The following is a 13,806-nucleotide window of genomic DNA, read 5'->3' as shown; positions in this document are numbered from 1 at the left end:
TTACGATCATGAACAACTAACTATTACAACAATGTGTGTTTTGAGATTTATCAGTGCAGTGCAAAATAGGGAATACGTACACGTATATAAACTAAGATAACAACTTAATAGAGTTGTCAAAAGTGTCCATACACAAATACTAAATCAGATCATATCAAAACTAGATACTATTTGAAAAGGTATAGCTACTCGGAAGGGAAAAAACTAGGACCATTTCTGAATAGTTTCAATTCATCTTGCTAAAATCTAAAATAATCTAAGTTTTATAAGAACGCAAACAAAAAGGTTCATGGAAATATGTTGGTAATGAGGTGAGGAAGAACATCTTAAATTTAGAGATGTCAAATTGAAACTTACATTTCTTTCTTACATGTGTGTAAATAGACGTATCAACTTTAATATCATACAATGTGTGTGTGCGTGCGTGCGTGCGTGCACGCGTGTGTGTGTGTGTGTGTGTATATACACATATATATACACACACACATACACACACATACACACACATACACACACATACACACACATACACACACATACACACACATACACACACATACACACACATATACACACATATACACACATATACACACATATACACACATATACACACATATACACACACATACACACACATACACACACATACACACACATACACACACATACACACACATACACACACACACACATATACACACACATACACACACATATACACACACATACACACACATACACACACATACACACACATACACACACATACACACACATACACACACATACACACACAGTTTTAGGAATTGCAACATTCCAACCAGTCAACCTCAGCACAAAAGATAATAAATATGGATCGGCCCACACTTGTTTTCATTTTACAGTGCAGCCATTTTAAATTGGAATTCCTTTGCGCAGTATTACAGTTCATCTTAAACTCAATCTGATCATCATATAACCAAAGTAATTGAATGTTTTCTTCCATAAACCATATCTACAGGACATGATGTGATGATATAACCCGGGATTTCAGCGAGGATTACCGCGGTTTGGACACACGTTTTATTCTCTTATTGAAGCGTAGAGGCTAGAAGATTTAAAACGTCAAATCTGTTTTCATACCAAGGCCAAAAATGTCAACTGCAATAGTGGGAGATTTTCCCCCTCTGGGTTCAGAAAAGCATTTTTTAATTTGCGAAGGATTTAATATTTGCATAATAATAATAATAATAATAATAATAATAGGGCCCGTGTTACAGCGTCGAGGCTCGGCTATTCCGCGATGGGCTGTGGTAATGACATGATGACACAGTTTCATCCCGAAAAAAGCACTTTGAAAGCTGGTGTGAAGGCTAAACGCACCCAGAGGAGCTCCAAAGTGCAGGCGCAGCAGCGGGCTCAGGCTGGCAGCGAGAACAGAGACTTAAAATGCGATGAGTCATACAAAGAGCCCTGTGGTGCAATATGTCAAAAATCTCTGCAACGCTAATGGTACGGCTGGAGATAAGCATGGCACTTGGAACTCCTTGGAAGTATAATGGGGTTTATTTTCAAAGGATTATATCATCGAAAAAGTATGGCTGCAAAAAATATATAAAATGTTGAATATGTTTGCGAGTCCTCTCCCTCTGAGCCTCAGAAAACGCTTCAAATATTGCAAGTTTTGTGATGTCATAGATAGAGCTTTGAGATCTTTTGTGCCATTTTTTATTTATACATTTTAAGATAAAGATTTTTATAAAGGATTTTTGGCCTGTAGGCTTTTTTACAGTATAGTGTGAAATGGGGATCACAACTAAGTGCCTGCATTAGCATGTTTATATCCCAATCTGAAATAGTCTCTGCAGCCAGTAAATGGAGCTTTAACTACATTCTTGATAACAATACAAATAATGCATGATAGAAGTCCTTTAAGTGGGACATATTTAAAATGGACTTACATGAGTTTTTAACCATGTTATAATGGTCTCGTCATTAGCTTACTCAGATTTTGAGTGATTCATGCATAATGGAGTAGTTGTCCTGAATCTCGGTTCGAGTGCTCAGAACATGTTCCTGACAGCCCTGTATTTCCTTTCCTTCAATTGTTTGAAAAATGTTGTTGAAACGTGACACAAATTGCAATTCAAATGTTGAGAAGCTGTTATAAAAAAAATAACAGCGTGAATGAAAATGCACGAGCAGTTTCTATTATCAAGCTCTTTTAGATCAAAAGTGTTGTAAAAAAAGTGTAACAATAGGATCAACACGTGTGAATGTTTATTATTAAATACATACTTTTAACCTGATATTAGGGTGTGTGATAAAATGTGAATATATGAGTATATTTCTGTGATGTATTTTATCTGCATAATAGTGATATTTTATCTGCATCATTAGTCTAAGAGAAGAACGGGTGTGTGATAAACTGCATTTGTGAAGGGGTCGTAAAGATGGGCCAAAGAATGTTTACCCAAGGCTCGATCTCTACGGAAAAATACCAAGTGCCTTGATGTGAAGCTGACCAATGAGAAATGTGACCCGCCTATTCCAGAATATCTAATAAAACCAACCAGCATGGGAAAAAACAGGGTGAGACGCAGGAGGATCACGCAGGCTGCTTACCACAGCTTGCGTGATCAGTCCCCGCGTTTTCTCCCATGCATGCCATACAAATGTCTGATATTTCTGTGTCGTTTCATATTCTAAGTTGAATTGTGTTCTCTATGTGTTACGGAATAGCATCTGGTGTATGTCTAATTCCATGACAGGGTGTAATGCTGTTCAGTGCCATTCTAAATCTCTACCAGTATTGGTGTCACCAAATTCAAATCAACAGTCAAATTTAATCCTGTTTGGGAATCCCAGCGTTATGAAAGCGCAACTTTTCAGGCAGGTACCCCCAAAATAACTGTGCAACCGATCTAGGACCCCCACTGCTAAATTAAATTGTGGTTTGTGATCATTTCAAGATGCAAAACATTTAAAATCAGGTTTGTCATAATTATAAAATCAACATCTCCAGAGTCATCTCGCAACCCCGAGCTCATGCCTCGCTTCAAGTATTGATATTTGATCAAATGAGTATCTAGTTTCGTTACTAGATTAAGTATCAATTAGCATATGAGTCAAGATACATTTGAAAACCCTGATCTTGATTGTTTCTACACTGAGGATTTGTAACTACCGTTGAAAACCTTCCATGATCTGGTCTTGCCTGTCTTAAATATACATGACTTGTAATCGATGTACAAAAAAAAATCCTGATATTTACATTTAAACCGCCAACAGTGTATGTACTTGTACGCAAATGAAATACTCTCTACCCATTTTTTTATTGTATTTTTATGACAATGATGAAAATATGACATAGTAGTGATAATACCGTAATAGTAGTTAAACACTCAACATGTGTCTTGGGAAATGCTTAGAAGTGTTTGGTTCCTTTCACTTTGCAATGTAAAATACTTTTGTTCCAATTTTGGAAAATAATACAGATCCAAACAAACATAAGAACAACGATAACCAAGCAAATCTTATTATTGTGGTTATTGTGTAGTTTGAGCTTAAAAATCTTCACCACCGTCTGCTGAGTAACTGAAACATTGCCCTTATATAATTGAGGAAAAGGGTCAGTTCTAGACGCCTGCAATTTAACACATCTTAATAAGATGGTAAACAGCACCTCCAGTTTGCACATTGCTCAACACTGACTCGGGATGTTATGCATTAACAGTTATTGATGTTAAAAGGAGTCTGTGTTCTTTATTGCTGGACATGCAGTGGAATGGCCAGGACAGATTCTTATGAGCTTAGCAGTAATGGCTGTGCATTGGCTCACTCATTTAACTGGGCCCGACAAATGCCAAGAGTCCGGCAAGTGGCCCCCAGGTTCCTCAGCTGCACGCGTTTTACACAATATTTATTTGAACAACAAAATGGGTAAATGAAGGCAATTGAGGCCAAGGAATTTTATGTGACAAGGGCTGTTTCTAGAAAGAGCAGGGTAGAAAGCATTTTGTAATAAAGTGGATGAAAGGTCACATTTTGAGTGAGTAGTTTTTTATGCAAAATATGAAGGTCGACCGTGTCGCTTGGCTAAGAGCAGCTTGAATTGTAACAAGGGCTGTACAGTTAAGATACTTTTAATGAGATTGGGATTGAAATGTTTGTAGATTAGAGTTTTGAGCTTTTAATTGACCTTATTAGCCAATCCTGTTGCAGTAAAAGTCCATAAAGCAGATTATTTAAAGCCAAATTTACTTGATTAATCAGAATGGCAATAAATCTAAATGTTGATATTAATGTGAATGATGATTTTAAGTTCATGTTGTCCCTTCAAGTTCATGGTCCCTGTCCAAATTTGAATCAGAGCTGAACCTGACCACACCTGGTCAGGTGCACCTGTCCCTCCTTCATGGCGCTCATCAGTTGTGACCACGATGTCCAGCAGTATGAGACGGGCCTTCGTGCATGGACACAATTTCTGCAGCAACATGTTTTTGAAGCTTTTATAGCGGCCAGCCATGCTAAGTTAGACGCATATTTAGCCACATTTGTTTGATTTGCTTTGCTTCAAAAAACAAAACTTTAAAACCTGCCCGTTCATAAGTGACAGCTTCCTCCGCTTATGCCAAGCTGATTAAAGTTCTTGTTAGATTCCAAAGTTTCGAGGCTATAGACTGTAGAATGAGTTCCTTCTCCAAATAAATACAATCAGGTCGGCCCATATGTGGTGCTTCAAATTTAAGACCCCATTTTTTGTCAAATTTAAAACGATTCAAATTTCCAATATCAACTTCATTTTACTGTTTTAAGAAGGAGGCAGGCAAGCAAGCTCTGGGGGGAAACTACAAATGCATACACAAATTGGACTGACTTATTTTTCACCAGTATCACACTGTGAGCAGCATCAGATGCAGTCCTGACAGATATATTTCCAGGCGCTCCAGGTTGTATATGTGGGCATTTAACGACATTTAATGAAAACATCATCAAAACCATAATGCCACCAAAGAAATCAGATCCTCTGATGGAAGTTGTCCAAGACTTGGACGAAATCAAGGCATCGCTAAACGGCTTGTCTAAAGATATCGCCACCGTGACGCAGCAGCAAGTGAAGCTAGTGGCACTGGTGGATGAAGTTAAAGAGCTACGGGAACGTCTAGAGGAAAAAGATCGGGTCATTAATGGATTGGAAAGACGTATTGATGACCTTGAACAATACACACGAATGGAGGACGTAATTATTAATGGGCTAGAAACAAAACATCGCAATTACGCACGAGCAGCTGCTGGCGCCGGTGCCATGGTGGGACCGGACGCACCGGTGGAGGAGTTGCTAACACTGGAGCAACAAGTAGTTACATTTCTCTCAACTAAAGACATCAAAGTGGATCCGAAGGAGATTTCGGCCTGCCACCTGCTTCCCCGGAAGCGTAGCGATGCCAAACCTGCGATAGTGATTCACTTTGTGAACAGAAAGCACAAAGTGGATCTGCTGCGCCAGGCACGCAAGCTAAAGGGGAGCATGGTGTACATTAATGAACACCTCACCAGCAAGAACGCAGATATTGCAAGACATGCGCGAATTCTGTGGAAACAAAAGAAAATACAAGCGACATGGACCAGGAATGGTCGTGTTTTCATTCGTCTAAATGGAACGCCTGAACAAGCACGAGTGATCACGGTAAGGGACATCAAAGACTTGGAACAGTACAAATGAGGCAAATACTATTTAAATACGACTTTTCTTTGACTGAAATGACTTATGAACTTCACGAAGATGATCGTTTGTTTTGGATTATAGGGATGAGACTTTCTTATTTAATGGACTATGAACTCTATGAAGATGAACCTTTCGTTTGGATTATATAACAACTTGTGTTTGGACCAGTGGAGTTTTCCATACATTTTGCCATTATTTTTGTTATTGATACTATTATTATTTATATATATATTTTTTTTTTCTTACAACATGCCAGAACTTGGATCCATGGTAGAACAAAATACACACTTAAATGATGAGACCATTAATGATATAGATGATCCAACTGATTTCTACAATAACTTAAATTATTTAAATGTTAAACATGGTAAATATGATGTTGAAAAGGATATAGATCCTGATACTTACTGTAGTCAGACAAATTGTCAATATTACACAGAAGAACAGTTTAAGAGTACAGTGAACATGGAACATGCTTTCTCTGTGATACATTTTAATAGTAGAAGTCTTTGGAGCAATTTTCCATTTATTAAAGATTATTTAAGATTATTCTCAAAATTCAGTGTAGTTGCTATTTCTGAAACATGATTAGATGAGGATAAAGTCTCAGCTGTTGAACTGGAAGGATATGAACTGTTTGTAGTGAATAGAAAAGACAAGAGAGGAGGTGGAGTTGCTCTCTATGTAGATTCTAACCTGCATTGTAATCGTATAGAAAGCATGTCTACTACAGTTGATAATATGTTAGAGTGTGTCACGGTTGAGATTCACATGGAGAAACAAAAAAAAATAACTGTCTGTTGCATATATAGAACACCTGGTTCTTCTCTGGATCATTTTAATGAGTTTATATCTAATATGTTTCACTCAATTGGAAATAAGTCTTACATTGTCTGTGGTGATTTTAATGTTGACCTGCTTAACCCAGGTGGACACAAGAAAACCACAGACTTTATCAATACTTTTTATAACAGTACATTATTTCCAGTAATAGTAAAACCAACTAGAATAACAACAGAATCAGCAACATTAATTGATAACATATTTACAAATGAAATTGGTAAAATTGATGGAGGTCTTTTAATGACTGATATTAGTGATCATCTTCCTGTTTTTGCAATTCTTCAAAATGTATTTAAAACACCTTGTAATCAGACTAGCGACATAAGAACAGTGAGACATAGAACACCTGAAGCAATTGAGACTTTGAAAATGGAATTAAGTAAACAAAATTGGGATGAAATTTATAGGTATGAAAATCCTAATGAAGCATATGAACTCTTTTTAGCAAAATTACTTGATATTTATAATAATTGTTGTCCACTTAAGACAATAATTTGTAAAAAAAACAGATGCTGAAACCCTGGTTTACTAAAGGAATAATTAAGGCTTGCAGAAAGAAAAATCAACTATATAGGAAATTCCTAAAATCCAGAACGCAGGTTTCTGAAATTAAATATAAAGCATACAAGAATAAATTAGTTAATATAATCAGAAATTGTAAGAAAGAATATTATACAAAATTATTAATGCAACATAGACAAAATATCCAGGGAACATGGAAAATAATGAATGATTTAATACACAAGAGACATAATAATAATAATAATAATTATCCTAATTATTTGAACAAAGACAATGACAAAATAAGTCATATTAAGGGAATTGTTCATGAGTTTAATGATTACTTTGTAAACATTGGCCATAAATTGGCAACAAAAATTGTGCCCCCTCAAAACAATGACATGGAGATTGGGGTCACGTATGAAGGTGTAAATTCATTTTTTCTAAACCCAACAAATGAAAATGAAATATTGAAAATTGTGAAGAGCTGTAAAAACAAAAAATCAACAGATAATAATGGGTTCGATATGTTTTTAGTCAAAAATATCATGGAACATATTGTCAATCCATTTACTCACATCTGTAACCAATCTTTTAAAACAGGAATTGTTCCTAATCAAATGAAAATAGCAAAGGTTATTCCCTTGTACAAAGGCGGTGACAAACATTTGACTTGTAATTATCGACCCATTTCTTTACTTTCACAATTTTCAAAAATATTAGAGAAATTGTTTGTTAAAAGATTAGATAACTATGTTGAAGTCAACAATATATTAAATGAGTATCAGTTTGGTTTTAGAGCACACAGGTCCACAACGATGGCAGTAGTTAATCTGGTTGAAAATATTTCCCAATCATTAGATCAAAAACTCCATACAATAGGTTTATTTTTGGATTTACAGAAAGCATTTGATACAATTGACCACACAATCTTATTACAAAAATTGGAAAAATATGGCTTTAGGGGAAAAGCAAATTTGTGGTTAAATAATTACTTATCGGATCGATTCCAATATGTTCATCTGAAGGGAGCAGAGTCTAGTTGTCAGCGAATTAGTTGTGGGGTGCCACAAGGCTCTGTTTTGGGCCCAAAATTATTTTTATTATATATTAATGATATCCAAAAAGTATCTGATGTTCTTAATTTTATCTTGTTTGCAGACGATACCACAGTTTACTGCTCAGGTCATAATTTTAGTGAGTTGGTGAAGGTGATGGAGAGAGAACTGCATAAACTAAACAACTGGTTTGCATTAAATAAATTATCATTGAACTTAAATAAAACAAAATTTATGGTATTCAGTAACAAACATGTAGATAATGATATCAAAATCAAAATAAATAGTTATGAAATTGAAAGAGTCAATTATATTAAGTTTCTTGGAGTGATCATAGATTGCAAAATTTCATGGAAAACATATACAAAATGTACTGAAAAAAGTGTCAAAAACTATTGCAATTTTATACAAATTGCAGTATATTTTGAACAAAAATGCCTTATATTTACTTTACTGTTCTCTCATTACTCCATATTTAACATATGGTATTGAGATCTGGGGAAACACATACAAAACTAGAACCAAACCAATTTTCATTCTACAAAAAAAGGCCATTAGACTGATCAATCATGCATCTTATAACTCGCCGAGTCACCCTTTGTTCATTCAATCTAAGCTTTTAAAATTTTATGATTTGGTAGACCTGTATACTGCTAAATTTATGTATCTTGTTAAATGTAATCAAGTCCCTACATCATTGAGGATAAAGTTTGCCCAGAGGGAAAGTAAATATAATTTAAGGGGAACGTGTATATTTGACAGACCTTATGTGAGAACAACGCTGAGGGAACATTGTTTGTCAAGTAAAGGAGTTAAATTATGGAACAATTGTTGCGATGAATTAAAAAATGCCATTTCTTTATTTCTGTTTAAAAGGATCTTTAAGGAAACAATCATAGAAAAATATTTAGCAGAATGAAAATGCAGCTTTGTTATAAAACCTTGAATGCTTGTGGAGGATACTTGTGAGCAGACTGTCCAGTATTATGTAGTGTTGTTTTTGTTGATGAACTGTGGCTTATGAACTATAAAATGTCCACCAATGTTGAGCGTTTGAGAGAAGGGTAGGCACAATAAGCTTTGGCTTCTGCCTACACCTGGTCAAAAAACATTAATGTATCTCGAATTTAGTTTTGTGCTTGAATGTTGAGCACCTTTTGTTTTGTTTTTGACCAAACCACATTAAAAAAAAAAAAAAAAACTTAAGACCCTGTGAGAACTCTGTAGATGCATAAAAGCTGTGAATAGTGTCCCAATTTACTGTTACTTAAGCATTAGTTTATACAAGATAAAGTACAGAGAAGTGGGGCAGTGGAGGAGAGGAGAAGGTGGATGATCGGATCTATGGGAGATGCAAAGCGCTGAACATAGTCCTGTTTCTGAGCTGCAACCATTGAGTTTAAAGGAGGAAATACAAATAAATTCCCATTTTACATCGGTAACATAAGTTACAGAAATGTATAAGAAATAGGACATTATAGAGAGAGAGAGAGTTTTTAATCTCAAATGTGGTATATAATATTATGCTTGACTTTAGTGTGAGAATTAGAAAATTTCACAAATATCTAGGTCAATCTTTAACATTCAGCATGCAATTTAAAAGGTGGAACATTACGTGAATCCAACTGGCTGCAGCACAATTGGGATAGTTATAATCCTAACTATCCCAATTACCAAAACAAGCAACATGCCAAAAGCACAATATGAACCACTGAGCCTCTTATTACAATACAATATAATTATAATGATTGGCCGTATTACCTGCGGGCGAATTGGAAGTTGGCAGAGGAGCTGGCCGAGACATTCCTGGGACTTTCTGAGGGACTGCTGCCAGCTACAAGAGAGAAAAATAAATGATTAAAACCTTAAAGAGTTATAAATCATACGTATTAGTCAAGAAAGTACTGAATAAGTCAATAAGAAACACAACTCCTTTTGGATTCCAGCAGCTTAAAGGAGACATATTATGCTTTTATCAGGCAATTAGTTATAAACTATACCATAAGAAAATCATTATTTTATATTTTGTTCATTATAAACTGAAATATTGATCTAAAACAGATTAGCCATAAAAACATGTTCACTGACTTCCTGTTCAAAACTGCAGAACTGATAAGCCCCGCCTTTTGTGAGCGTGCAAGCCTCGTTGCAGGACAATACAGGATTGCTCAAACTTGTGGGAATCAATCCAAATACAACTTTGTGTAAACTAATGATGAAGAAACACATATTATGCCAACTCAATTATATCAATATGTCCCCTTTAAGCTTGTAGATAAGGACATGTGTGCTGGAGGGATTGGATGGCAGCCTCAATCTACAATCATCATCTAATATTTCTTACACTTTGAAAGCACAAGAACGCATCAACAATTCTGAAACCAATAAATCGTGGGGGGAACTGGTGCTAGTCTTGTGACAAACAGCTTGAAAACAACAAGGCTCCAGGCTCTAAAGGCTACAGCGGTGCTCTCAAATGCTTCTCAGTCCGGTCACGCACTTGGCTCTCCTGTCTGTGGGACCGTGTGCAGTGGAGCCGAGAGCCTGGGTTTACCTGTGGAGAGGAAGAGAAGGGGGCGAAGGGGGCGAAGGGTTTACCTGTGGAGAGGGGCAGAGGCGAGAGTGGTCTGGAGAGGGTGGGAGACGGGGTCGCAGCCGCCAAACTCCTCCTTTTGTTGTTACGGGAACTGTTGATGAAAAATAAAAAAAAAGATTTGGGTTAGAGTTGTTGCATTTTTCAATCAGACATTTCCTTTGAGTTAGGGAAATTGATTTATAGTAAATAATCAATTATCAGAATAATTGTCAACTAATTTAGTGATCAAATAATTGTTAACTGACTCCAATAGATGCCAGAAAATAGGTTTTATGACAAAGACAAGGAATTTCATCAAATTAAATGGAAATGAGTCAAATCTTGTCAAAGCCTTTCTTATTTGTAAGTGAACCCGATCAAGATGTCCTCAAGCAACATAGGTTTAGTTTTATCTGGGTTAAAATGTATTTTAGAAAAATTAAATTTACGGGCCTTTGATGATCCAAACAACAAATACATTAAAGGCGCAATGGACGATTTTTCGGCGATTTGAGAACTCAGGCGGAAGTGCGCATGCGCACTCCCCCGTGCGGACTGATACAACACACACGTGCGTTTGTTTATTAGCGCAACGGAGCGCATCGCATCTCTCGTCTCCCGTAGATTTCTGTCCACTTCTGCGTCAGCTTGAACTGTCTTTCTCCATCTTCATTTTGCCCCGTACACTGAGGGAACTATATTATGATAGATCCATGCACTTAGGCACGCGGAAACGTGGGGATGAACCGCATGTGGCTGCAGGTGAGCGGTAGGTGCGTTTTATGATTGATACGTGGCCGGACAAATGATTTATCCACGCCACGAGGAAATATTCCACCTTCAATGGAAAGAATAATCAATTATTAAATGAATTGTTAGTTGCAGTCCCCCCTTTAGAAAAAAAATGCCAGATTATAGCCTACCGGTAATTGTTGTTTGTTTTAATTTTTTTTCATGGATTTTTTTCATATAAATATATTTATTTATTAATTAAAAAATAAATATTCCAATTAATATAAGTATACATTTTCTCATATCACACAGACCTACATTCAACTCCTAGCAGTACCACCCACGTGTTTGCAAAGTGCTTTGAAAAATGCCATATGAACGCAGGGTGCATTGATAACAGTACGGGCATTGTTTACATGTCCATAAACATGGCTACAAGTAGACAGCTAAAGTGAAAGTCATAACGCTACATGAAGCTAGTTATCCAACAATAAAAAGTGGACAAAGTCTTTCTAGTGTTCTGCTCAAGTAGATCAAGGTTGTATTCAAGATAGCTTGACTCTCAGAAATGTAAGCAAAAAAGGCTCTGCGGTTGGTAAAGGAAATGTTGTATACTAGTATACAAATTTGGAAAGCAACGTCTGGATGAGACATGCTAGCCTAACCAACATATTTTTGGTTCGAAACTTTGACATATAACAATTCTCTTTTTCCAACACAACAAAAGGTTGCTTGGTATCTATTTAGAAGTTATGAAGTATAAGAAAATGAATACAATGTAACCACACTGTAACACATGAGGGTAGTGAAATGTTAAAGTCCTTTTGACACTGGGGGAAGCCACTATAAAAAAACATCAATGCACCGCATGTAACCACATTCCCTGAAAATAATTATAGGGGGAAAACACCTTAATTATATGAAACTGGTAGACAGGCTATACAGACAACCTACTTTTGCCATTTGTTGGGTCTAGCACATTTAGTGACAAATTTAGTTGATTTTAAAGTGGCATTCCATCATGCTCCGCTAGCTCCCCGGAGACATCGAAGTTAGTCTCCCTGCAGTAACCTACAATAATTGAAATGACAACGCTGCCTGACATTTCTAGGTCATGCTGAGGCCGAATTGCTGTTAACTTCCCCAAGGCTGCAAAATGTACTGTATACTGTACATTGCAATAAGTACAGTGGTTTAGGCCTGCATTTAGACCCAGGACTAGTTTCAATTGTAATAAAGAGGAAAGACACTTGACTTGAGGCACCAGTGGCACAGTGGAATGATGGTCAGGAGTTCAAATCTGCCCCTACAGCAAATGGCCCTTGTGCCTCTGAGCAAGACACTTCAACCACATTCCTCAATCAAGTAGAGCTGTCGGCGTTTAGTCGTTTATTCAGTCAATGGGGTCTTAGTCGACAAAATGTTCTAGTGGACTATTATTTTATTTAGATAATAAACATTTATATGGACAGCAGCAGAAATGAGAATGTATGAAATGTCAGCGTGAGACGTCACAATTGTACAAAGGAGCAAATAAAATGCTTGGTGACCGTTAATAGGCTAATTGGCTAACGCTGAACACCCCTAATAACCAGGGCATATCTTTTGTCAACGAAGAATTTCTTTAGTCAATCATAGCCTTACAATCATAACATGCAGTAGAAGTAGCTGGTCACAAGAGGATTCTGACAACCTAAACGGACATGCAGGATAAAAAATACAATGAAGATATTATAACTTATCCAAAATGCTAAAGGAGACACTATTCCTTTACAGTGGCTAATGCTGCTAGCTTTATTATTGGCAATGGGGATGGGGCTTACAAAGGGTTCCAGTATCTGTATCAGCATATATATCGGAGGCTTTTACCCTATATCAGTGATGCCCTTGTCTGTGTGTGTCCTCAGTGCAGTGAACAGAACAATTTTGCAAAAATCATTTAGATTGTTTGTTTGTTTTTAAAGGGATATTGTGATTAAAATCAAGCAAACAAGAACACTTTTTTACTAGGGCTGCTCAATTTGCCTGAAATTGCTATTCTATTTAACTTTTTGATTTTAAGGTATTGTATTATAGTTGTAATTTGATATCTGTTTGATATTTAATCTGTTTTTCACCTATTTAAGCCTCGCCCTCTGAGACCCCCATGAGTCTTGGATTGCTTCAGGTCATCCGTATAATCCAAAATGCACAGCTTTGCCTTGACTACACGCCTGTCCACTCCACCAAACTGTCTGCTTTGACTGACATTCAACTGACGTTGACGTTCAACTTTATTTTATTGACGTCCTTGACTGACTGAAAGAAAGTGGTGCGATTTGGCTAATCTTGTGTCATGCCAGAAGTCTTATACTTTTTCAAATGCATGATTGATCGGTCTAGCAGCA

General features: G+C 36.5%; 1 protein-coding gene across 2 annotated transcripts in view; it reads right to left on the bottom strand.

Moving 5' to 3' along the window:
- The window catches only part of mast3a (microtubule associated serine/threonine kinase 3a), an 84,152-nt gene that overhangs the window by 50,350 nt on the left and 19,996 nt on the right, over positions 1–13,806 (bottom strand). For both annotated transcript variants that reach the window (XM_072441863.1, XM_072441862.1), the window contains 2 exons: positions 10,711–10,799; positions 9,874–9,946 (listed from right to left, as the gene is read on the bottom strand). In XM_072441863.1, coding sequence (XP_072297964.1) covers positions 9,874–9,946; positions 10,711–10,799 — 162 coding nt within the window. The remainder of the gene's footprint in view (positions 1–9,873; positions 9,947–10,710; positions 10,800–13,806) is intronic.

This window comes from Eucyclogobius newberryi, unplaced genomic scaffold, assembly GCF_026437365.1.
Source record: "Eucyclogobius newberryi isolate DKJ021-1_F unplaced genomic scaffold, fEucNew1.0.hap1 SCAF_12, whole genome shotgun sequence".
NCBI lineage: Eukaryota > Metazoa > Chordata > Actinopteri > Gobiiformes > Gobiidae > Eucyclogobius > Eucyclogobius newberryi.
Note: the sequence above shows the minus strand (reverse complement) of the source record. Positions and strands in the feature narration are given on the sequence as shown.